The 22,936-nt window shown below is 41.3% G+C and overlaps 2 protein-coding genes across 4 annotated transcripts in view; one reads left to right on the forward strand and one right to left on the reverse strand.

The window, feature by feature from the left end:
* Window positions 1-12,882, forward strand: part of FLT1 (fms related tyrosine kinase 1) — a 93,291-nt gene extending 80,409 nt beyond the window's left edge. The window contains exons 21-28 of the mRNA XM_031066039.1: window positions 261-383; window positions 1,446-1,557; window positions 3,193-3,292; window positions 4,613-4,718; window positions 4,812-4,942; window positions 5,368-5,452; window positions 6,135-6,226; window positions 10,933-12,882. Of these exons, the coding sequence (XP_030921899.1) occupies window positions 261-383; window positions 1,446-1,557; window positions 3,193-3,292; window positions 4,613-4,718; window positions 4,812-4,942; window positions 5,368-5,452; window positions 6,135-6,226; window positions 10,933-11,137 (954 nt within the window). The 3' untranslated portion in view covers window positions 11,138-12,882. The remainder of the gene's footprint in view (window positions 1-260; window positions 384-1,445; window positions 1,558-3,192; window positions 3,293-4,612; window positions 4,719-4,811; window positions 4,943-5,367; window positions 5,453-6,134; window positions 6,227-10,932) is intronic.
* A 1,336-nt stretch (window positions 12,883-14,218) lies between these two features.
* PAN3 (poly(A) specific ribonuclease subunit PAN3) overlaps window positions 14,219-22,936 on the reverse strand; it is a 66,073-nt gene continuing 57,355 nt past the window's right edge. For 2 of the 3 annotated variants that reach the window (XM_014311774.2, XM_031066128.1), the window contains exons 16-18: window positions 20,998-21,062; window positions 20,163-20,301; window positions 14,219-17,167 (exon numbers count right to left, since the gene is read on the reverse strand). In XM_014311774.2, the coding sequence (XP_014167249.1) occupies window positions 17,027-17,167; window positions 20,163-20,301; window positions 20,998-21,062 (345 nt within the window). In that variant the 3' untranslated portion in view covers window positions 14,219-17,026. The remainder of the gene's footprint in view (window positions 17,168-20,162; window positions 20,302-20,997; window positions 21,063-22,936) is intronic. The other variant, XM_031066127.1, reaches the window with a different exon arrangement.

The following is a 22,936-nucleotide window of genomic DNA, read 5'->3' on the forward strand; positions in this document are numbered from 1 at the left end:
CAAAGGGCTTACAAATTTGTCACTTTCTGGACTTAATAATTAAAAAAAAAATTACTGCTGTTTACAGTAACTTCATGTAAACTACAAGCAACTTCCCTAAAAATTAAATATTATAATGATGATGATGATGATGATGATGATGATAATAATAATAATAATAATAGTAATAATAATAATAATAATAATAGGATATGGGAGACAGGAAATTTGTGGGCAGGAATAAGGAAATGCAGTTTGATTGTGAAACTGTTTTATTATAGTGCATTCATCGTGACCTGGCAGCCAGAAACATCCTTTTATCTGAGAACAATGTTGTGAAGATCTGTGATTTTGGCCTTGCAAGAGATATTTATAAGAATCCTGATTATGTGAGAAAAGGAGATGTAAGTCAAGATGCTGCTCATTTACCCAAATGTTTATAACATGTCATTTCAAACTGTCTACCAAAATGCTCTGTAGGTGTTCACATTCCCCGAATTTAAGAGCTCAGAAGTTGTTAGTTTTTATGTGAAGATGAGCTGTCCAGATGTGTTGTGGGTCTGGGAAGCATTTCAATCCTCAGGCATAAGGCTTAGACATGCTAACTGCTTCACAGCTTTGCCCTGTTAATACTTTGGTTTTTTAGACATTTCTTGGCTGGCTCACCATAACCCCCTTACTCCGTAAACTTCCTTCAAGGAAAACAATCCCTCCAAAAGAAGGCGTGTACCCCTCAGTGCTCCTGGTGCCCCGAGCAGCTGAGCAGGACTTGTTCCCCCAGCACCTACTTGGTGTTTTGCCCCCACTGCAGAGAGCAGGCAGTGACTGCCCTGCCAGCCCTGCTGTGAAGGGCTGGGCAGCAAACTGTGCTTGCACCCACCCATGCTGTGGGAATTTGGTGTGGGCATTGCAGTCATGCAGAGAGTCTCTTTCTGGAGGTCTCACCCATCTGCCAGCTATTCCCACATGTGTAAATGACTTCCAGGGTTTACAGCATTGCAAAGTAGCTGGGAAATGTTTACATAGCTTTGGTACTGCTCAGGAGACTCTAACAAGCTCTGCTGATATGCTCCTGCAATTCTGGCTCTGAAAATGTCCCCCAAAATATCTCCAACATCGTTACAGAACGGTTGGTGCTTGGATGCAGGGCTTTCTGCCCTGCCTCTATGATGCTGGCAAGAGACCTCTGCTCCTACACACTCCCACATCCCTGTAAAGAAAAGGCCTGGCCACAGGTTTCCAATGTCTGGTGTTTTGTGCCACATGTTTTTTAAAAACAGCCTTTTACTCCAACAATTTGTTAAGCGTATGAATGAGTGTGGGTTTATCTTGACTGCCTGTAAGGAAATCCCACAGGTTCCTGCCTGAATGGTATTTATTTACATAACAATACATAGTTGATTCATCTATGATTAAAATCTTTCAGGCTTTGAAAATAATAGTCAGATTTGTCCCTTATATTCCAGGCTCGACTTCCTCTCAAGTGGATGGCTCCTGAATCCATATTTGATAAAATCTACAATACAAAAAGCGACGTGTGGTCCTTCGGGGTCTTGCTGTGGGAGATATTTTCCTTGGGTATGTTAACTCTGCACCCCAGGAGCTTGACAGGAGTGGGGATTCCAGCTTGGGGAAAATATCCATTACCTTCAATGATCTTTTGGCAGGTGTTCCAGAAAGACCTAAATCAGAAGCAGAGGGATTATCATGCCCCTGTGAACTAGAAACTTTGGTGCTTTTAAGAGTGCTGAAAGCTCATTTGCCAAGCTGAAAGCCTCAAAGGATAGCACAGCTGTCTAAGAACTTTACCAGCTACTTCTGCCATGGGCAAAACCTGGCACTAAGCTTCCCACTTTTCCCTGTAGAAAGCCTTGGCAGAGGATGCAGGGCAGCACAGCCAGAGCAGTCACAGTGCTTTGTCTGACTGATGGCACTAGCCAGGAAAATCAGGCAATTTTTAAAGCATTTTAATTGAATGTGGAACCCTGTGGGATAACACAGAGCTGTGATTCTGGGTCACCAGCTGCCCAAGACCAAGGCACCACCTCCTGTACTACAGACAGCATTCAAGACACAGAGTGCCATGAGCTGAGTGCTCTCTCAAATGCTTCTTATTCCTCTTGTGGGAGCAAGGGAGCCAAACCCACAGTTTGCATGTTGCAGATCCTGTCACCTGCATTTCCAGCCCAAATTCAGGAAGTCCCCCAGCCCAGGAAGGATCCAGCACCCCCCTCACCCAGGCTACTGGACACAGCAGGCGAAAAGCATCTGCACTTATGCCGCACAATGAACTAGAACATGCAATCTGAAATTAAAACCTTAAATTAAAAAAAAAGGTGAAGCCTTTTTTTTCCCCCTTTCTTTCATGTGGAAAAGGCAGGATACAAGATGTACACTGAGTGGGAACAACAATGACTGTCAGAATAGAAGAATCTTAATTGAGTTCAACACAGAGGCTGACAAGAGAGGCGAACAGCAGAGGAAACAATACTATACAGTTCTCAGGACAATCAATCATTTATTAGTTTAAATACATGTTGTTGGTCAGCCTGCCAACTCTTGGGATTTTATGGTCAGCCTCATAATACCTGCTATTTTTTTCTTAAAGCCCCAGCTCCTTGAACCTGGTGACTCTCTGACTCTATGAAAGGTCCCTTTTTTTTTTTCTTTCTTTTTCCCTTTTCCTGATATTTTTTGTCTACAGAAAAAAAAAATAAAATACCAACAATACAATCAGGCTGCATCTGAAAAACACAGAAAATAGAAAAACAATGCAAATGCATTGTGACCTCATTTAAGACAATTATTTCAATTTTTTCAAGGTGATTTGGGGCATTTGGGGTTTTTTAATATTGTGCTCACTAGAATTTGGAGTAGTCCAAACAACTGAAAGATCAGACTTGGCTTTTCAAGGGATAGTGTTCAAATCAAACTCATGTGCATTTTTTCTATTCAGGCCAGGAAAGCACCACCAATAGTTGTGGTCTTGATCTTGCCCCCTCCTCCAAAGACTGGGGCTTGGAGCACAACCAGCAGTAATTCCCTGCCTGTGGCAGCCAGCAGGGCCAGACCCTGCAGGGAGGGCACCCCCTGAACCCCAGCCCTGCAACCTGATGATGTACACCCCAAGGGAGACTTTGAGGGAGATGCATAGGGTCACAGTGAGGTCACGGTACTCAAGGCATGTATCTATTCTCCCAATGTCACTTCCAGGTGCCTCTCCTTACCCTGGAGTCCAAATAGACGAGGATTTCTGCAGCAGGCTGAAGGAAGGCACAAGAATGCGAGCCCCAGAGCAAGCGACCGAGGAGATGTAAGATGCCTTTGCTTGCCTTGTGTACCACTGCCCACCCTCCTGGGCTGCCCTGCAGATGATGTTCTAGCCTCTAAAAATACCCTGTGCCAGCCTAAGGAAAAACAACCCAATCCTCCATCGGTATCTTCTTGTGCACCCCCATCCTGGCCCCTGGCTCTCCCAGAGGTAGGGGGCAACAAGGACCTGAGCCCAGCACACCACCAGGGCTGTGCTCTCAGGGAAGCTGAGCAAGGAGGAGGAGAAGAAAGGGGAGGAGAAGGAGGAAGGTCATTCCTTGCTAGATTTAATATTTACCGACGTGCACAGAGATAAGTGCTGGAGGAATGTGACATTATTAACATCGTCTTGACTTAGGAAGTGACAGTGGAGGCTTCCTCGCAGTCACTCGGGTAAGGAGGGTCCACCCTTTCCTGTACACGGTGTCTGATGGCAGAGGAAGGTGACGGGAACCCGCAGCCACCCCACCCGGGTTGTCTGACTCCTTACTGCCATGTCAGCCGTCACTCCCTTCTCCCCGGCCTTCAGGTGCAGCCTCAAGCTGCTACTGCATGGCCAACACCTTTTTGGAGACCAAGGTGGGTCAGGACAGAGCACCTTGCCTGGGAGGCCCATGCAGCACACAGAACGTTCACCCTGTGTCACAAATCATTGAGGACCATGCACATGTCCACGGTGTTTTACCTCTGGAGGCAAAATTGAGTACGTGTGGGTGTCCTGGTGCCTTCCCAAGTGCTATGTCATGACTCTAAATAGCAACACTTACCAAAAAATAGTTCTAGCAGAAGAAAAGGATGCAAGCCAGCCATGCCTATCTGGGAGTATTGCCCATTGACTAATTTTATTATCCTAGTGACAGTAGATAAGAGCTTTTTTTTTGTCTCTTCCACATATTTTATTGCAGGAAGGAAAGCTCGGCTCAACCAATACAAGGAAGTGACACATCCATATATGTCATCTTAGGATGCCTTTAGGATACTTTAACCTAAACATTGCCAGTTAATAGATGTTTAATACAAAGGTTTAATGCTTAATTAGGAATGAAAAAAAGGAAGTATGACTGGTTGGCTGAATTATCCTTTTGATGTGGTCTTCTGGGGTGTTGCACAAAGGTTTTCTGTTTTTGTGGAAAGTTTACTGCTTTAGTTTTAGGAAGAGGCCTCGATGGTGTTAGAGAGAATCTTTGTAAAACCAAGCAGGTTGAGGAGTTACCTCCCTATGTCTGTCTATCGATGACAAGATGTCAAAGACTGCTGTGCTGCCTTGGATCAAACGGAGCTGTAACCCCACCCTGTGCTCACTTTGCTGTTGTCCTCACAGTTACCAAATCATGCTGGACTGCTGGCAGAGCAATCCCAACGACAGGCCACGGTTCTCTGAGCTGGTGAAAAAGCTGGGCGACCTGCTGCAAGCAAATGTCCAGCAGGTATTAATGTCACAACCGCATGCTGTCACCGAGGCAGGGGCAACTGGCCATATGGACCCAGGAATAAGGCTTTTATTTCTTGTTTACATTTAGGAAGGTAAAGACTACATACCCCTCAGCACAATATTTACAACAGAAAATCGGTCTCCCCCTGCATCTGATGCTTTGTGCAATGAAAATTTTCCTGTAACAAGCTCAAGCTGTGGAAGCACCGAAAATGTCAGGTGAGATAAGCAAGAATAAGCCTGTGTGTGTGTGTGTGTGTGTGTGTGCGTGTTTGTTTGTTGGGGGTGGTAGCCTCACTGCATAGCCCAGTTTGGACTTGGGTGGGAGAAAACATTCATAGACAGCCCACAGGTGGCCTGAGACTCCCACCAGTTGCGGAGTCACCCACTGCTGTGGCTCTTTGGATTGCCCCTGCCTGGGGGACCTGCAGGCCACAGGGCTCAGGCACTGTGAGAGGCACGGCTGTGCATACCCTGGGACTGGGGAGTGAGATTTGGGTGGGGTTTGGTTAACAAGTCCCTTTTGTATGACCTACCTCGAAGATAGCTGGGAACGGCCTAAAGAAACAGAGAAATACCCAACACTTCCTGCTTGTGCACTTCACATTCTCACCAAAAACTGTCCTCCTTCTCTTGTTGAACAGATACATAAACACCTTCAAAATAAACCCCCCCCAGCGCATAAAGACATTTGAAGAGCTTCCCATGAAGGAAACGCTTGTATTTAGTGTAAGTGACTCCTGGGCCAAATGATATGCCAGGTATTTCTTGTTATTTATGTGACAGATTCATACAGGGATAATCAGGATGGGGGGGTTACTGCTTTGTCAGCTCTAACTGATACAAGCTGCAGGATTAGCTGTACTTGCAGTTAGAGGTCATCCCACTGCCCTACAAATTAGGGTCAGAGATCCTTTCTGGCCATGTGGTCAGTTCCAGTAGGTCTGCAAGGTTGGTAAGAGCAAGACCTGCTAGCAGATGGACAAGCTGGAGCCATGTCTAACAATGGGACACCCACACAATCCTGGTAGGGATGGGCATGGATGAGAGGCTGGGGCAAACTTTTAGTGACTCAGTAGAAGGCATTAAGCAGCAGGAGGTGGGAAAGGCACAGTGGTCCTCACAGGGTTGAACAGGTGGCTGGCCAGAGCCTCAGACTGCATGCAGACACTTTTCTTCTAGCACCTTGGATTTGCGTTAACATGACCTGTCTGCTGCACCCCAAGGCACCAGTGGTTTGGAAAGGCACCATTAAATGCCTGTGCACTGCTGTGCACAGAGCTGCTGTCTCCTAGAGCTGTCTCAGTATCAATGACCAGAAGGATGCTGGAAATCAGACCAAAGAGGCACTGAGTCCTTTGTAAAATACAGTTAGCACCTAACAGGACTGCATCTTTCTTTTTTCTTCAAGGATTATCAAGCAGACAGTGGGATGGTGCTGGCTCCAGAGGAACTGAAACGCTTCACATGGACAGGCAGCAAGCAGAAACGGACATTCTTTGGGTCTGTATTTTACATTCCCTTCTTCTCAGGTTTTAGATGGCAAAGGAGAATTCAAGGTCCTCGTGCTAAATCATGCCTTGTGAAAGTAGCTGAAGTGGCCCCAATCCCTGGAAACACTCTTGCTGAGGTGTCCTGCTCGGTTTAATCAGCAGTCAATCATCTTCCACACCTATGTCTCTGAAGAAGCAAATAACCCTCAACCCCTTCGATGCACATCAGCAATATGATTTATTAGCACTTATTGATCCACCTAATGCTCAATTTAATGCCAGTGTCAGAGAGCACTGAACTGAGGTAGGAGGCAGGTAACTGTGGGAAACAAGCCATTAATAATAGGGGAGGAGGAATGTGCGGTTCTGAAGGATTTGCAGTTGTTTCTGCAAGTCCCAAGGGCACCCTAGCTGGGACAAGGCCCCCTGTGCTTGTTTTTGCCCTTCTTTTCCATGACTCAGCTAAGCACGGCCCATTTAACACCCATGGGCTCAGGATGCTAAAGTGGCAACTTTACAATAGATGGATGTGAGGGCCTCACTTCTCTTCCTGCCTTTAAGCACTTGAATATATTGGCCATCTTCCTCCACCTAATTCCTGACAGCTGCCCAAGCAGGGAACTAGGGCTGCTCTAAGAAATGGGTTGCACTGACATGAACTCTGTGTAAATGGGAAGTGTTTATTTTCTCAGTGCCGGCGCTGTATCAGCTCCCAGCCACTGCAAAGCTGGCAGTGTCCTGCTTTCAGCTCACTGCTCTCCGCCAGCCCGGAGACTGCCCAGACCCAACCCATCGTTCATCTCACGCTGGCAGGAGGTCAAGGCCAGCCTGCCATCCTGCCAGCGCCAAACTTGTCAGTGCCTTGCAGTAGGGCAGCCTGGGAGGTGTAGCATTGTCTCAAAGAACAATCAGAGCTGCCTGAAACATGCAGTCAAGGCAGAGAGGCCTTGCTCCGTGACAGATTCCAGTGACCTAGAGGGCGTTGGTTGAAATCTGTGTAGGACAGAAATACGTGTGGGACAGAAATACGTGTAGGAAAGCGCGCTCGCTCGCGGGGCTGGAAAGCATGGCCTGGACAAACACGCTGCTGGCAGCAGCCTGCAGTGGCAAAGCTTCTCATGCGTGGCAAAGCCAGGGCAACACAAGCCACTCTGAACTAATGCTGGGAAACCCTTTCTCCTGCCTTGGCCTCTCAGAAAATAGGCTCCTGAGCAGTTTTATGGTACTTCAGCTCTGTTGTGGCACTCTGTCTTTGGAGGAGCCAGGGACTATAGAGTGTATGTGGGCATTACAGGGTTCCAAAGGATGCAATGTTCTCTAGAAGTGGTTTAACTCAATTTTTCTTTGTGTATTTCTGAAGGCTGCTGTCAGCCACACAGACGACATGGCAACATCCCTAAATGAAATTTATGAAATGCCTTTTTCTTCACATAGAGTGTGTCCTGAGCATCCCTCCGGAAATGCTTTAAGGGGCATTTTCAAATGCAGAAGGAAAACGAATGTGAGGATAAGAAAAAAGAATTGAACTGAACAGTGGCTGCTAGAATGTAAATCCTTGGGAAAACAGAGTGGTAGACTGAGATCATACAAGGTCATCTGGCTGCAAGCTAAACAAGTGGTACTGTAGCACTGTGCCAAAAAGCACTCATGGATGTGAATGCAGGCAGTGACCCTTCAGTCTGCACACATTCCTAAAAGTGGTAGCACCTTAGCTCAGCATCCTTTACTGAAAATTAATTGGAGCACTAAATAAATACCCCTAAAATTTGTACTGAGCAAGGTGGAACCTGGAGGGGTTTGAGACATGGGAACTGATCTAAGCAGATGTACATTGCTGCTTCTTCCCTTGCATTGCAGGCATCCTGACATTTCAGCTTGGCTTTTCTTGCCAGGAGCTGATTCAGGTTGCCAGATTGTCAGAACAGTTTCTGAGTGAGCAGCAGCAGCTCACTGTCAGGGTAGCTGGTGCCAGCACCAGGCTCAGGAAGGGTTTCACCTTCCTTTGGCAGTAGCTTGCCTTTGGTTACATCCCTTCACTGTAACAAAGCATTGGAAGATTCAGACTGGGCAGAGCTCAAGAACAGCATAGTGTGGAAGGAGCCATACCCAGAGTACCCTACCTGTCTCCAGAAGCACTCCCAGGATTTGCTTCAGAGGAAACTGACTGCAGGAGAGAGCCAGCATGTGCAGCAGTGCTTGCCAGGCCAAGGGCAGAGCAGGGAGCCAACCTGACAGTGCAGGGGTACCCCACTGACCCTGGTGAGGTGCCGCCTCTTGGGCTTCCACTTCTCCTGCCTAGGGAAAGGCACTAATGCCAAATTTCACCCTTGGTTTCACTATAGGAGAGAGCATCAGCCCAAACCTTGGTGAGGTCCTTAGGCCCAGGTGGTGGCCAGGAGCATAAAACAGAAATGGTTGCAACATGTTTTGGATTTGCTAATGCCACTGAGATGAAAAATGATATTCTGAGCAGCAGGAAGTGAAGTGAGTTTTTCCTAATATAAGGCCTCAGGTAAAAGACCCCGGTAGACAGGTTTGGGGGCAGTTTTCTGAGCTGTGCTCCTTTGCAGGTAGAAAGGATCCCAAGTGCAACCCTTTTCTAGCTTTTCAGTAGTGGTGAAAATGCCCAACACAAGTAAGCCAAAATCCTTGGGCTGAGGCAAACCCTTGAGTCAGTGTAAATTACAAAGCCAGAAAAACAGCAAGAACATGCATCTCAAGAGCTGCAGCCAGCCTGTAACCTCACTCTGGTCCTGAACATGGCAAGAAACCAGCAGCCATTTCCTCCAACAAACAATCCCAATTAAAGACCAACTAAACACAGTTTCCAATTTACATTCCTAGATTGGCAAGATGATAGTTCACAGCTACAGAAGCCTTTACTGACTGTAAACTCAGACCCAAAATGAAGCCTGACTACAAATGCGAAAGCCCTTTGAGCTCCCTCAAAATTTTTTGTGGGAATGCATGCCCAGGTACAGCAGTGCACTCCAGATAAAATTAACAGATGCAGCTCTGCTGGTAAAAAGGTTTATTAAACCAGAAGCCAAGTCTAGCTCACAAGAAAAATCTCACGATGCAGAAGCCTGATGATGATGAAAGGATCAAAGCATGACAGTTTTTAAGACTCACAACTTGTCATGCACACTCCACTTTTGCCAGCTCCTGAAGACACACAATTACAATGTAAATCACAGAGGCATTTCTCTTTAAACCCATCACAAAAAGTCTATTGCATCTGTGACTAACCTTGTCATTAGTTATGGAATTTATCCCAAGGCAAGTACTTCTCCATCTGCCAACAGATGCAATATAAAAATATGGGATGCATCTGCAATCCTCATCACAAGGGCTCCTCCTCAGGAGCTCCATTCATCTACTAATAAATGTAATGGGGTGGTCTTCTTAGGGAGAGCTTCCAATTTCCTACAGTAAGAAGAAGAGACAGAGAAGTCCAATTTCCTACAGTAAGAAGAAGACAGAGACCACACTACTTAAAAAACCACACAAGCTTCTGAGTTAAGAATTTGAGAAACTGTGACCTCTAAGAGGAACTTGTAACAGTTCTGTGCCACTAGTTCTGTAGTTTGACTCAAAGACCTAATAGCGCAAAATAAAATGAAAAGCAAAACTCTGGGCTCTGCAAGCTCAACAGATGCTCTCTGAATGTCTTATCTGGAATTCAAGACTAGGGCTGCCAACATTTCTGACCTTAAAAATGGAGAGGAGTGAATAATTGTCCATGAACTTATAAAAATACAGGGGAGGAAATCTAATTTTAGACACTGTGGTCCAACATGTTTACTTTAGGATTTCACATATAAACAGTGATGGAAAAATGCTTTGGTTTGTCCTTTGTCTACAGATAAATCTTTGGTATCCAAGTTCAACGGTGTAAAAAATCTCTGCCCTGATTTTCTTCATTACTGAAAGAGCCCTTTTAAGCACTGTAATCTCTGACTATGGGTGAGAAAGTGCCAAAAGGGTAACAGTGCCTTTAAAAGTGGCTTTGCCCAGAAGACATTAAATCCCTCTTAGTAGAGGGCATCTTACAAAAGGCAGCCTACAGGAAAACTGGTCCTTTTAAGGGACAGGAAAACTCTAATTCAAACCAACAGTTCATGGCAGCTGCCAAAAGAAGCCAAAAAAGAGCAGACAGCCAGACCTCATGCCCTTCCTCACAAACATCAGCCATTTGTATTGGAAATTTATCCCAGCATTAGGCTTTGGGAACACCTACACCAGTAATTTTCTACTTTTGCCTCAAGGTTTGAGACCTTCCACCACTTCAGTCCTGCTCAAAAACCCCCAGCACCTTAGGAAGAAACGTTTAGGTATGGGGATACACTGCCTCAGCACAGCAGAGCTGCCAGACATTCCCCACTACGCCACCCTGCAATAAAGTCTCACTCCCCAGCACCTGCCACAAATGAGCAATTAGAGCTTAGGCTGAGCAGTCCAGTACTCGCCCCAAGCAGCAAGACTGATACAATGCACAAACACTTTTAACACTGATGTTCATTCCCAGCACCTCTGTTTAAAGGGGGCTCACAGGGAACACAGGAGGACTCCTCTGTTCTGCACTCCCTCTGAGCAAGTCCATCTGCATCAGTGCCCTTCCCACCATGTAAGAATTAACTTGTGACCTAGCTTTGCTCACTAAACCAAGAATCTTTACATGTTAAGAAAGCTCACAATGACACTGCTCTATTACAGCATTAAAGGTGCCAGCAGGAGCAAGGAGTCAGTGCTTTCTGGAGTAACCAAGCCAAGAAGCTTCTGCAGTTTCAGCTGTGACCAGCTCAGTGACTCCAAGCGAAGACACACCTGTGGTTATGCGATGCTGGAGAAAATGATTGCCAGCCGCTCTCCTCCTCCTGACTACAACTCTGTTGTCCACTATTCTCAGCCACCAGTTTAAGTTCTTCTAGGCCAAGTAAACATGCAAGTTCTCGTGAAACACTGTCAGTTTAAAAACTCTGACCCAAATTATTTCAATGATCATAGAACTTGAGAAGTTATCATTGGCTTAATCCGAGATCTGCTTTTCTACAGACTGCAGCACACGTATTCAAAATAGAGCAAAATATTATTGCTTATACCTTGACTTTCCCAAATGCTCAACACCAATAGCTTTCACTAAAACTGCTGAGTGCTTCTGCATCCAGGAAAACCCAGAAGGCCATTATTACAGCCTCTGCTCAGGCTCACTTCTGTCCTGACTGGGAGAGGCAGCTGGGAGCCCTAGAGAGCCAGGAATCTGCACCAGGCACCGAGGTATTCGCATCCCATGGCTGGGGTATGTGTTGTGCTGGAAAACAAAGAAGCCTTCAAGAAGATAGAAACTAGAAACTGACCACAAACTATATTTTTTATGAAAACTACTTTGAGAAACTTGTGGGAAGGCTGATGGTCTGGGGAAGCTGAATAAGCTAACTGGGGATGGGGCATTATATGCATCTTACTGCTCCAGATGGCAGACGCAGTAGGGAGCCTTGCAAGGCAAGAATTTAAAATGTGTTGCTAAACACGATTGGCAAGGATAGACAAGAGTTAAGACCAGATCCAGGGCTGTAACAACAGGGAATGCATACCAATTCAGTTTGGACAATCCTGTTGAAATCCAGTAAATACCGAGATTTTGCACTTTGTCATAAGCCAACACGCACACACTGGAACCAAACCACAAGGTAGATAGGTTAAAGCCAAGCTCTGTCCACAAAACCTCACAGACCTTCTAACACTGCACTGATTATATTTTATTTATGGGAATCTGTCTGAAAAGACAAGATGGCTACTAGACTGCACATACTTTAATTGATCACTAGAGAGTTTGAAGAGATTAGTTAGAAATTACAAGGCAATCTGTAAAGTTAGGGCAGCTTTTTTATGAAGACACCTAAATTTCCATGTTAAATTACCAGTATGTACAGGAATAAAAATATATCATTCATTTACAGCAGATTTTGTATAGCATCTCAGAAAGGTCATGAGTGTTCTTTGCTTGAGAAGCATTAGGATGCACCCGTTCCCTTTCACCATTGAATGCAGTACTGAAATGAGAGCTGGACATTTAACACAGTAGCACTGATATCTGCCAAATAAATTACAGCCCAATGTCAGCTTCTTGTGGTCCACTAAAATATGTATTAACTCAAATGCTACATGTTATATGACCTCTTGCTCTCTCAGAATTCAGCTAAAGAGCTGTGAATGTAACCTACTAACAGACTTTAAGACAAATGACCTTTTGCATATTTACAAATAAAACTATCTTTGATATTCAAGCAAAATAAATATGTACCACTACTTCTGAGCTAAGTATCTCTGCACAAGAGATCATCATTTTAAATACCTATTGCACTGTCTCTTGTTGGTAAAGTATATTTGACCTTGATCAAGACAAAAGTTTCAGTATTCTTTTGTTACTAGAACTGAGCAAGAATAGTTACAGGATGATGCATCTCAAAGGACATGTTTGCACAGTGTAAATATATAAATATGCTTTTGTGCAAAAATATTTAAGAAAACTGGACTACAAAGATTACTTTTGTATGAACCCTCAAGTGTCTTCAGATGTGAAGAACTCCTATTTTGTCTAGCATTTTCTGTCTTTTATATAATGTGTTTGACTACTAAATTCATTTAATAAAGTTGGCTTTTGAAGAAAAATTAAGAGTTCTGCCGGTGTCAAAGACTGCTGTAGCACACAAGTCAGCACTGGGCAGCACAAACATCTGGCACACATCCATCTCACAGGCTGATTTTCTGAGCAAAGGAGAACATGGAATAATCACACAGAAGGAAGGGATAGCAAACCCACAGCAAACCAGCTACGGTGACAGACATCTGTCACTGCTCCCTGTGTGGGTCACATTCTCTAGGTTCAGCATATTTAGGAAGAACTTACTGCTGTCTAGAGACAAAAATTCAACTCAGCTTCTGCGGGAGTCAAGGTTTCAGGGTGGGGGAAGACAAACATCCACCCAACCACCCACCATTCCTGGTTTCTTCAGCAGCTAGAAGATGCACACCAGAGAAAAGGATAGCAAACAGAGCTAAGGTGTCCTCACCAAAGCCTGTTCTGAAGCTACTGTGACAGCAGGCAGTACCTTAGGCCCAGGTAGAGACTCTTCTTCAGAGGATACCCACATCCCCACCCCATCCATCTGAAGCTGGGTATGCTGCCTCCATAGAGATGTTCAATCAAGTGCTCTGCGCTAAACAGCATTCAATCTGAGGGGCTCTCCAAATGCTGGAAGTGGAGATGCAGCTTTCTCTGGGAAAGCAGAATGGGATCATCAATTGCTAAAGGAGTTGTGTAGCTGTTGCTGCACATTACTAAGGAGGAAACTGGAGACTGGATATGTGCATCAATCAAACAATGTAGCTTATATAATAACATTCCTAAACCATTGCAATTTCAGTGATAATGACTCCATGTTAAATATGTGCAAGGACTACTGACAAGTCACAATATATTACATACTTCCAATAAGCATGGTCAGCATTGGATGGATATAGCAGACTTTATCCCACCAGCAAATCACTGAACCTTTGCTGGTTAAAAATGTAGAAAAAGAATTCTGTGAAATGAAGTTATTGTGACTCCATGTGCAAATTCTCAGAGAAATTAATACACTTTGTTACTGAGCAAAAAAAGCTCAAAAAACATGGAAGTAAGGGTACTTGAGCAGAGTTTTCAAAAGTAGGGCTTATTGAGGAAAGCAGACCTGATCAAACTGAAGCAGAAGGGATTTGACTTGGGAGTTACAGAAATATGTATTAATACACTTCTAGTGAACAGCAACTCTCAGTTTTAGGACATCTGATACACTCTAAGTGGCAAGCACTAAACACAATTTGTGACACCTGTTTGTTTAAACTCTGCATTGCAGACAGAATGAATACAAAAGAAGTATGAGACAAATGAAATAAAATTCCACCACCAAAGTTGAAATGCCCTGGATCCAATCTCAGAACTGCACAATGTCAAAATAAGGCCACGTTACTTCTGGTATTCTTTATTAAAAATACTGCTGTACACATGAACAATGAAAACAGGATTAAAGATGAGTAACACATATTGGGATCATGACATTAGAACTTAACATACTGGTGCTTTTTAGGGGAAGCAGTTGACACCTGAATTACTGAAACAAGGGCAAATCAAAAATACATAGGTACCCTCAACAAAATATTTACAATATAGTAAATACAGCAACAAAATTTAAAACAGGTACAAAAATTAAAATGACCAACATCAGATGATTTCAAAGGTTGTCCCTTCTGTGCTTTTAGCTGTAAAAAATAGGAAGGTCAGAAATAAATTTCCCATCTGGGAGGGCACATCCTGGTGACTCTTCTTTTAAATACAGATACACAGTTCTTCCTATGAATGGATTAAACTACAACTTTAGGACAACCTTCTAAATGGAATTAAAATGGGGTAGAAGGGCTCTCCCCAAAAAAACACCCAAGCTGAACTTCAGACTGTTCAAATCATTCCCAAATACAGACCAAATAAAATAAATAGAAAACAAAGCTCAACTTCTTTTTAATTTTATGTATTACCTGACACCAAATATTTTCTGGCTGACATTATGTATGAAAACTTATTAGCTGTCTACCTTTTTATTTTTAAACCAAGTCCTGAGGTTACTAGGGGCTGAAGCAAACTGACATTATGCAAATACACACAGGTTTGCAATTTAGACATGTCTTGCAGAGGGTGTGCTGGTCTAAAAAGGATGAGAATTCAAGCCCTATTTTACCCCTGCCTTACACTTCCACAAAATATTGGTCCACAAATTAAATTTTCAAAGGTTCCCAAACCCCACAACTGAACAGATGATCCCCTTTCATTTTCAAAGAAAACAATACTGGAAAAAACCTCAGCCCGCTTATAAATTAAGCATTCCATATTTCTTCTAGAATACAAGTACTTCTTTTTTTGTACAAAAGAATTACAATATGATTTGTCAAAAAACATAGAAAAGACAGCTGCTCTTCCTCAAATACATGAGCTAATGATAAAAGACTGTTCTGCATGTTCACTTTTCAAAGTTCCTGTTCCTTTTACATTAAAAAGAACATTCTGGCAACTGTTATCGTTTGAATATTAAACATTATGTTCCTTTGAAAATTGCAACAATAATTGATTTTTAAACTCAACAACTGATGCTACTTAATGTGGATTCGACCACATTTTCTAAAATGTGTAAAGCATGTCCCTAGTCTTCAAAGCTTTCGATGTGAAGAGAGTTGCTTTTTTCTTGATGCAAGTCTCAAGGCGGAGAATCATTTTAAAGCTTATAAAAGTGGACAGAGAAATATTAAAAACTTCTCTGAAAACTACAAATATTGAGAATCATTAAAATTGATGTCAGTAACATCAGTTGCAAGTGCTTAGAGTCTGTCCTGACCTTTTGAGTTTCCACATTTTCTTCATGGTGAGCACCCAGTGCTATTAAAACATTCAGTGCTGGGAAAGGATAGATACAGTCTTCACTACTGCTTTAAGAAAGGAAATTCCTACATATTTGGCAGTCTTCAGTATCAAAGTGTAGGTGTTTAACTAGAAATCCCATGAATACCCAAGTTTGGAGACAACTGCATGTCCAAAAATTAGAAAGGTAATTGAGGAGCAAAATTCCAGACTTTTGAGACTGAATTACTTCAGGAATATTCATGTGTTGAGTATTAGCAAAAGTAATATTACTTTGGGCTAAGCAGTGACTGCAAAGGCACAGCAGATCATTATCCCTCCAGATTCAGGCCGTAAAACTTGAAAAGCTCTTGATGCCAGACAACTGCTGTGTTTAGTTAATCTTCTTTTAACAGTGTCTTTGTATCTGTATCCAGTGTAGCGTACCATAATAAAGCTGTGGTTCAAAGAACAGAACTTTATACAAAAATTATACTGTAAATAACCTAAAGTAATACACTCCTGAAACTTCAGGCATTTAAACAATTTCTTTAAAAAAAAATCTATTAAAAAAATTGCATAAATGTAAATGCTTCTGACTACCAGGAAAATGTACAAACAGTTTTTAAAAGGCGCTGGTTGTGTTTAGAGCAAGTTTGATATGCTCCTTAAATTAAAGATGTTTCCCATTATGCTGTTTTCGTCACTTCGCTTAGACAAAGTTTAAATTGAATGACAGGGGACTTTCTTTCCTTTTTAGTCAATTCACCAATGCTTCACTTGACTGGTTTTAAAAAGTTGCTTCTTCTCACATTTCTTTGAGCTAACAGTGGGTGGCATACAGAGCTTGCATACAACACACTTTTACAGAGGTTACGAACTAAACGGTCATTAATAGAACACAATTTCTATTAAATTATTTACCTGGTCCTTTATGCTATTCTGGGTGCAAATAATATCAAAAAATGAATAAATTTTGCTATATCCTCAGTGACAAAAATGTATCCCAGAAATGTCCTTGCAAAGAGTTTCCCTTAAGTATACAATGTGGCAAAACTTCAGAGATCAGAAAAGTCTTAAAAAAATTAAAATTAGTGCATATACAAGTGGAAAAAATAAAAGTAGGAACATCATGCACCTGATGTGTTCCTTAATCTAAAATAAATTCTTCACAGATAAAGCCTCCAATGGCAGCCTTAGCTCTAGGATAAGTGAAACATTCTTCCCTTCAAGTAACAGTGTACCTGACTGAAGTGCAAGCAGCTTTGCTCATCTCCTGTTTGTTTCCCAAATGTGAAATGAGATGACAACAACAATTCAGCTGTAGTGCAATTTGCTATAGGTTAAGTTCCTCAGCAATGTCCTGCATGCTTTCAGCAAATACTACAACTGACCATTTGCGGCTGCAATCAGTTCTTGAAAAGTATTTTCAAAGCAGCGTTTTAAATCGCTGTAAGTTACCACAAGTACACTCTTCTCATCTCTGGAAATGAGGCTTATTTTTTCTGGCACACCAGCATCTAACTGTAACAAGAATGCAAAAGATAAAATAAAAGAAGTGTGAAAGAAATGGCAAAACATTTCCCCAACAACAAAAGCAATCAATTTCTTGGCAAGTACATTGTTATGGTGCAGTTCAAATCCGCTAACAGGACACAAAGGAAGAATCTGAATCGCACCACAACAACATCCTCGTCAAAAAATCGAGACATTTTGGTCTTAACCTGACGGACATTCCAGACCTTAGGACTAGATTACCATTGTTTCCTTCCCCTTCCACAAAGCTAGTAATCCTGTAATGCTATACTTCCCTGTGTAGAAAGCTGGCAAAATTTTCATGTACTTCCTGAAGAACAAAACTAAATTTGATATTACATTTGCACATATGATCCACAAACCTAAACATAGGGTAAGTAATTTACTTCTTGTCCACTCCAAAATGAGATAATGGATGGATCCACCCCAGGTAGCCTGAAAACTGGTAGAAACCCAAACCTCACATTTTTGGCAGTACTGGAAACAAACTATGCTGTGTGGTACATTTAACGCCTTAGAAAGAAAAAATTACTTTGGTATAATCCATAACCAAATTAATAATTTGGGGTTGAAGATCAACATTTGTTCCACATTTCTTCTCATGGTTTGTTCTGACTTCTCAAATTCAATATGTACTTTTTTTTATATTCCATTAGATCCTAATTTCTAATAGAGGAATATCCTGCTTTACATGCTGAAGCCCATTACATCATTGTTTCTTATGTTCTTCCCACTTTGCAAGAAATGTTCATCAATAGAGAACTGCCAAGACTCTCTTATTATGAAGAACTTTTGTAGTTTTGTTTTAGTCAATATGTTGATAGTTCCACCACAGTCTTTGTTATTCCAATACAAAAGGTGGGGCAGAGACAAGTGAGATATGACACTACCAATCCATTCTTTGGAAATACAACCCCAGCAGGTTTAAATGTAATATAAATGTAATATGAGTTATAATACAATTATAATATTGTACTGAGTAGAAAAACAATGAAATTTGTCACAGAGATGTTCTACTAGCTGCTGTCTGGAGCAACACAGCAAGTTAGCAATTTCTTGCATTTCCCTTCTAAAGTAATGTTTTGAGTGTAACCTTAAAAACTCGAACCACCACATTTTAAAGCTGCTGCTTTGTGAACTGTTTCAGAAGGCTGAAAGCAAGCCAATTAGCTTCTAATTTTTGTAGAGTAGGATAAAACCACCAATGTCTTCCAACATCCATTAGAAAATATTAATACAATTAAGGCGTTTGTGAAATATTGTCCACTGTTCTTTCCATTAGCATCATACAACAAATCAATTAATTACCTTAATGGAAGGTCTTCCTAATGGAAGGTCTGTATTAAGAAAGCCACACTTCTAATTACAAACATCAATTTTTATGGCTTTCTTTCATCCTGTGGGTGCACAAATCAATATCCTCAGCTGAAAAGATGCTCAAAACACCACAATGAAAAGGGAAGTTTGTTGGTTTGGTTTTTTTTAAACAACAGAATAGCTTTTCAAAATGAATGTGTTTGGCAAGTACCAGTAAAGTCCACATAACTTCTACTAGTACTTCTACAGTTTCTGAAGTGCTTCTTAGAGTGTATTTCCAAAGCAGAGTTCTGTGAGCCTTACATTTTTTTGTGTGCTGAGCCCACAACCACAGAAGAGAAGAGTCTCTGTTTGAAAAGGTAAGCCATGAACATTTATAGAACAAGGCATTCTTTGACATTGTCTCTTACCTGACCTATGAATTCAGGACTGTCCCCTCTTGCTACAGTACTGTATGAGTCACTGCTTTCAAATCATGATGGCATTTCAATGCCTACTTGAATGTCAACATGCTTTCTTTTTGATTTAGCCTCAATCCCTTTAATGTCCTTTTTAAAGTGATTACAGACACCAACCAGAAAGATAAAAAGGAGGTTAAAAAATGCACAGCAGTGGTCTAATAGGAGGTTAGAAACCCTGACAATTTTAGAAAAATATTTAACTGTACAGTTATTACACATCAAAGGATCTGAACACATTCCACTTTTCTTGGAGGAGAAAGTTGGCTATCCTAGTCCTAGAAAAGAATATATTGGGCACTAAAACTGTGTATTGTCAGTGTCTGCATCACCATTCTCTACAGAGCAAGTCAAACTACCAAGCAGCTAAAAAGCAACAACAAAAAAAGTTGCAGCCTCTTAATCTCCCATGGATTATTGAGGTTTGGCAAAACAATGTAAAATAAGTTGAAAGCTGATCTACTAATAAAAAATTTAATCAGCTCACATACTTTTTAATTTATGGAGCCAGACAAGTTCTTCATCTACTGAAGATCTCATGGTTTCTCACACATCTCTTGCTATTAAATCATGAGAGTGCTCGGATAAAATTCTGCTAGTGGTGCAACTCTTAGAAAACTGCAAATAGCTTTATTAAGTCAGCCTTGGAAAACAAAGGGCTGGAGAGACTAGGGAAGTTATTACAGAAGTGGACTTAAAATGTTAAGTCACAGAAATTTTATAGCACTGTCCTGATGGCAAGGATTTTACACAAATTTCAGTTTCCTTCCTGCCACCTACTCAAGTCAGCACAATTAAGGAATGGATCTTGCCTTATGACCATCCTTTGTGATAACTACCAACAGAAACCACCCCCAGTTAAAGGAGTATTATGGATCCTTTATGCTGTGTTGAAAGACCAGAGTAGCATAAAGGGACCAGCATTGCTTATCCACAGTAATCAATGCATTCTAGGATGAAAAGTTAATATTGTATCTCACGTTATATTAACAAATTGTTAATATCATGTACTAGTTTTATTTGAAATATCCATAGATGTTGGAATATTAGCTTAGAGAATACATGGTTTTAATCCAAAATGGGGAAAATAGTCACCAGCTAAGCCAATAGCATTAACCTTCCAGTGCCAACTTGCTTTGCAGTGGAATACTCTTTTAAAGAAAGCTAACCCAATTAAATGTGTAAAAGCTAACTGAAGTACAGTGTACCTTGTTAAGACATGAGATAATGTGACTGAGGTCAATCCAAGGAGTACCCGCTTCTGTCACCTGATGGAAAAGGTGATCTCGAAAGAGCTTTAGTAAATACCTGTCTCCAGTTTCTGACCATGTTGGGTCCTTCTGAAACCTAGTGAAAAACAAATTCTCATATCAAAGCTCAGTAAGTTAAGTAAAATCAAACCCCACAGATATAAATGACACTTCAATCTCAGCTGAGCAGTCTTAGTGCACAGCTAATCTCCTGCTATAAATTGCAATTAAATTAGTCCCCCTCCACCACAAACAGAAGATAACCTATACAAAACTTTCTCAGCTGCTTGAGTGCCTAAAGCTAATGCCTTCCAAGAGCCACCAAAAATAGCGGAAGAAAGCAAAAATTATCTGTAACAAGTTTATCACATAAAACATATGTAGAAACCTGCATTATAAACATAACTCTAAGTTTATGCAAAGGGATGGAAAACAGACAATGAACACTTCATTTTCATGTAGTTAGTCAATAAAAAACAAGGTGAAAACTCACTAGCTTAAAACCAGTATCTATATCCTTTGCGTCAGTTAAAGCAAGCAATGGATTTCCTCCAAAACTACTGCCACTCACAAGATAAACCATACTAAATACAAGGAAACAACTTGTAGCCTTCTCCTGTCTACTTAAAGTCTTGGTCAAAATTGCTCATCTAATTTTTCTCAAGGCTTCTTAAATATTCATTTCTCCATGGGCAAATATGGGGAGAAAAATTTAGCTTAAATTTATGAAGGAAGAAAGCGCATTGCAAACTGTGTTTTACATACTCTAAACCACAAAAACAAGTTTTCTTACTCTGGCCTCTCATTGATTGTTCCCAATTTTGCTAGGAGCCTAAACAACCTTCCATTTTGCACCTCCTAGAAAACAAGAAAAAAGTTATTAAGAGTCTCTGAAACAAAATTTAGACATTTACTTGCAAAAAATACATGGTAATAATGCCAATGAAGCACTGTTAATTACAAAGGTTTATTTATTCAAAGGAGAGGGTATAATTTTTTCAGACAGAGATCAAATGCATTTTATTATGTATCAGTAGTCCAGTGCTCATTTTAGTACTTCAAATTATAATCCAAAGATTCAGCAACTAATGATACCTCCCAGTCCCAGCAGGAACTGGACCAGGCAATCTATTTCGTTGTGGAAATGTAAATCTAATCTCCTGCCAGCCTATACTCACAGGTATGCTAAAATACAGTAAGTTAAATGAGAATAATATGGGGGTTTATGTGTATATATATATATATATATATATACACACACACACACACAGATACCAAGATACGCATAAGTATGCGGTACACCACCTAATTTCACATAAAGATGAGAAGAAACCATCTACCAGATCTGTTTTTCAGAAATGCTTTGTAAACATTTTTAGTAAATATTTAGCAACAATATCATGAAACTAATACTCAAATGATAATTGATTGCAAAAATAATTTTGAAACACGTTTTTTCAAAGCAGTTAGCTTCTAAGTCTTAAAAGAGTATAAATGCTGAGTCCATAAATGACATAAATAAAGCAGTGACAATGAGGTCACAAAGAGGGAGAATATTAAAATTACAGTTGCTTAGCACACATGCAACTGAAAGTTCATTCAGTGTTTTTCCACACTACTTAGGATGCAGTAAAACAGTAACATCGTAGCTTACATTAAACAAAAAAATTAATTCACAGCGTAAATCGAAGTTGTCAGGAAAAGATCCTCTCTGATATTATTCACATTCTCCAATGGCTCAGGTCTACAACATTATTCATGCTAAGATGCATCTAATTCCATGCATGATCATATTGATTTCAACCGAATTCAGTCTGCAGTAGATTACTGTGCACAGCTGGGTAAATAAAGTGGGTCAAAGTGATAGCAGCCTGACCTTGGACAACCTATGGGTTGCAGATTTCTATTAATAGTCTAAAAACACACTGGAAAACAGCTTGTACCTCAACAGTAGCAACACTTAGAGACTGACATGGAAAACCAACCCTGTCCAGCTACCCAAGGTCTACTATTTGGTCTAACCACCAAGTTTATTTTTGGCATGTGATCAAATACTGAAAAGCCAAAACTACACCTGTGTAAAGTTCACTGCCTTGCAGATTCCCAGTGAATGGTGACACAGCTGAGCAAAACCACAGAGACCAAGTCTCCAAGAGGCCTCTCTGCAGGCCTAGTAGCCTGTGGGGAGGGAGATACTTTCCACAGAGCTTATAAACTGAGGCTTTGACTGCTATGACATGAATATAAAAAACGTAAAAGTGAGGAAGGAAAGGAATAGCATAATAGGGTTACTGCTCTGTGAGAAGTGAGTGTTACAAAGATATTAACTACATACAAACCACTCCCAGCATCAGGAGTCCCTAAGCTACAGATGACTGCATGCTTGGACAATATAAGAAAAAAAAAATCACACATGCTAGTCTTTTTCTAATACTCCCTCCAAAGCATTTGTTTTGGGACAAAAATGCACAGAGCGTACCAGAGTAGACTTAAGGGATACTGTGGCTCTGATGTTAATGGAGGGGATGTCACAGTACAAACAAGTCACAGTGTGACAGCTAATTAAGAAGTGGTATTTATCACTGTCAAGTAAACAGCTATTGCCAAACTGGGGGCTAAGCAACAACTTGAATTTGTAGTACCTCTGCCCACATGCCAGTTATAAACAACTGCTCAAACAGCCTCACTAAAAATACAGAGATTGTAACGCTGATCACAGGGCAATCTCCATC

Source organism: Geospiza fortis, unplaced genomic scaffold, assembly GCF_000277835.1.
Source record: "Geospiza fortis unplaced genomic scaffold, GeoFor_1.0 scaffold16, whole genome shotgun sequence".
Taxonomy (NCBI): Eukaryota; Metazoa; Chordata; class Aves; order Passeriformes; family Thraupidae; genus Geospiza; species Geospiza fortis.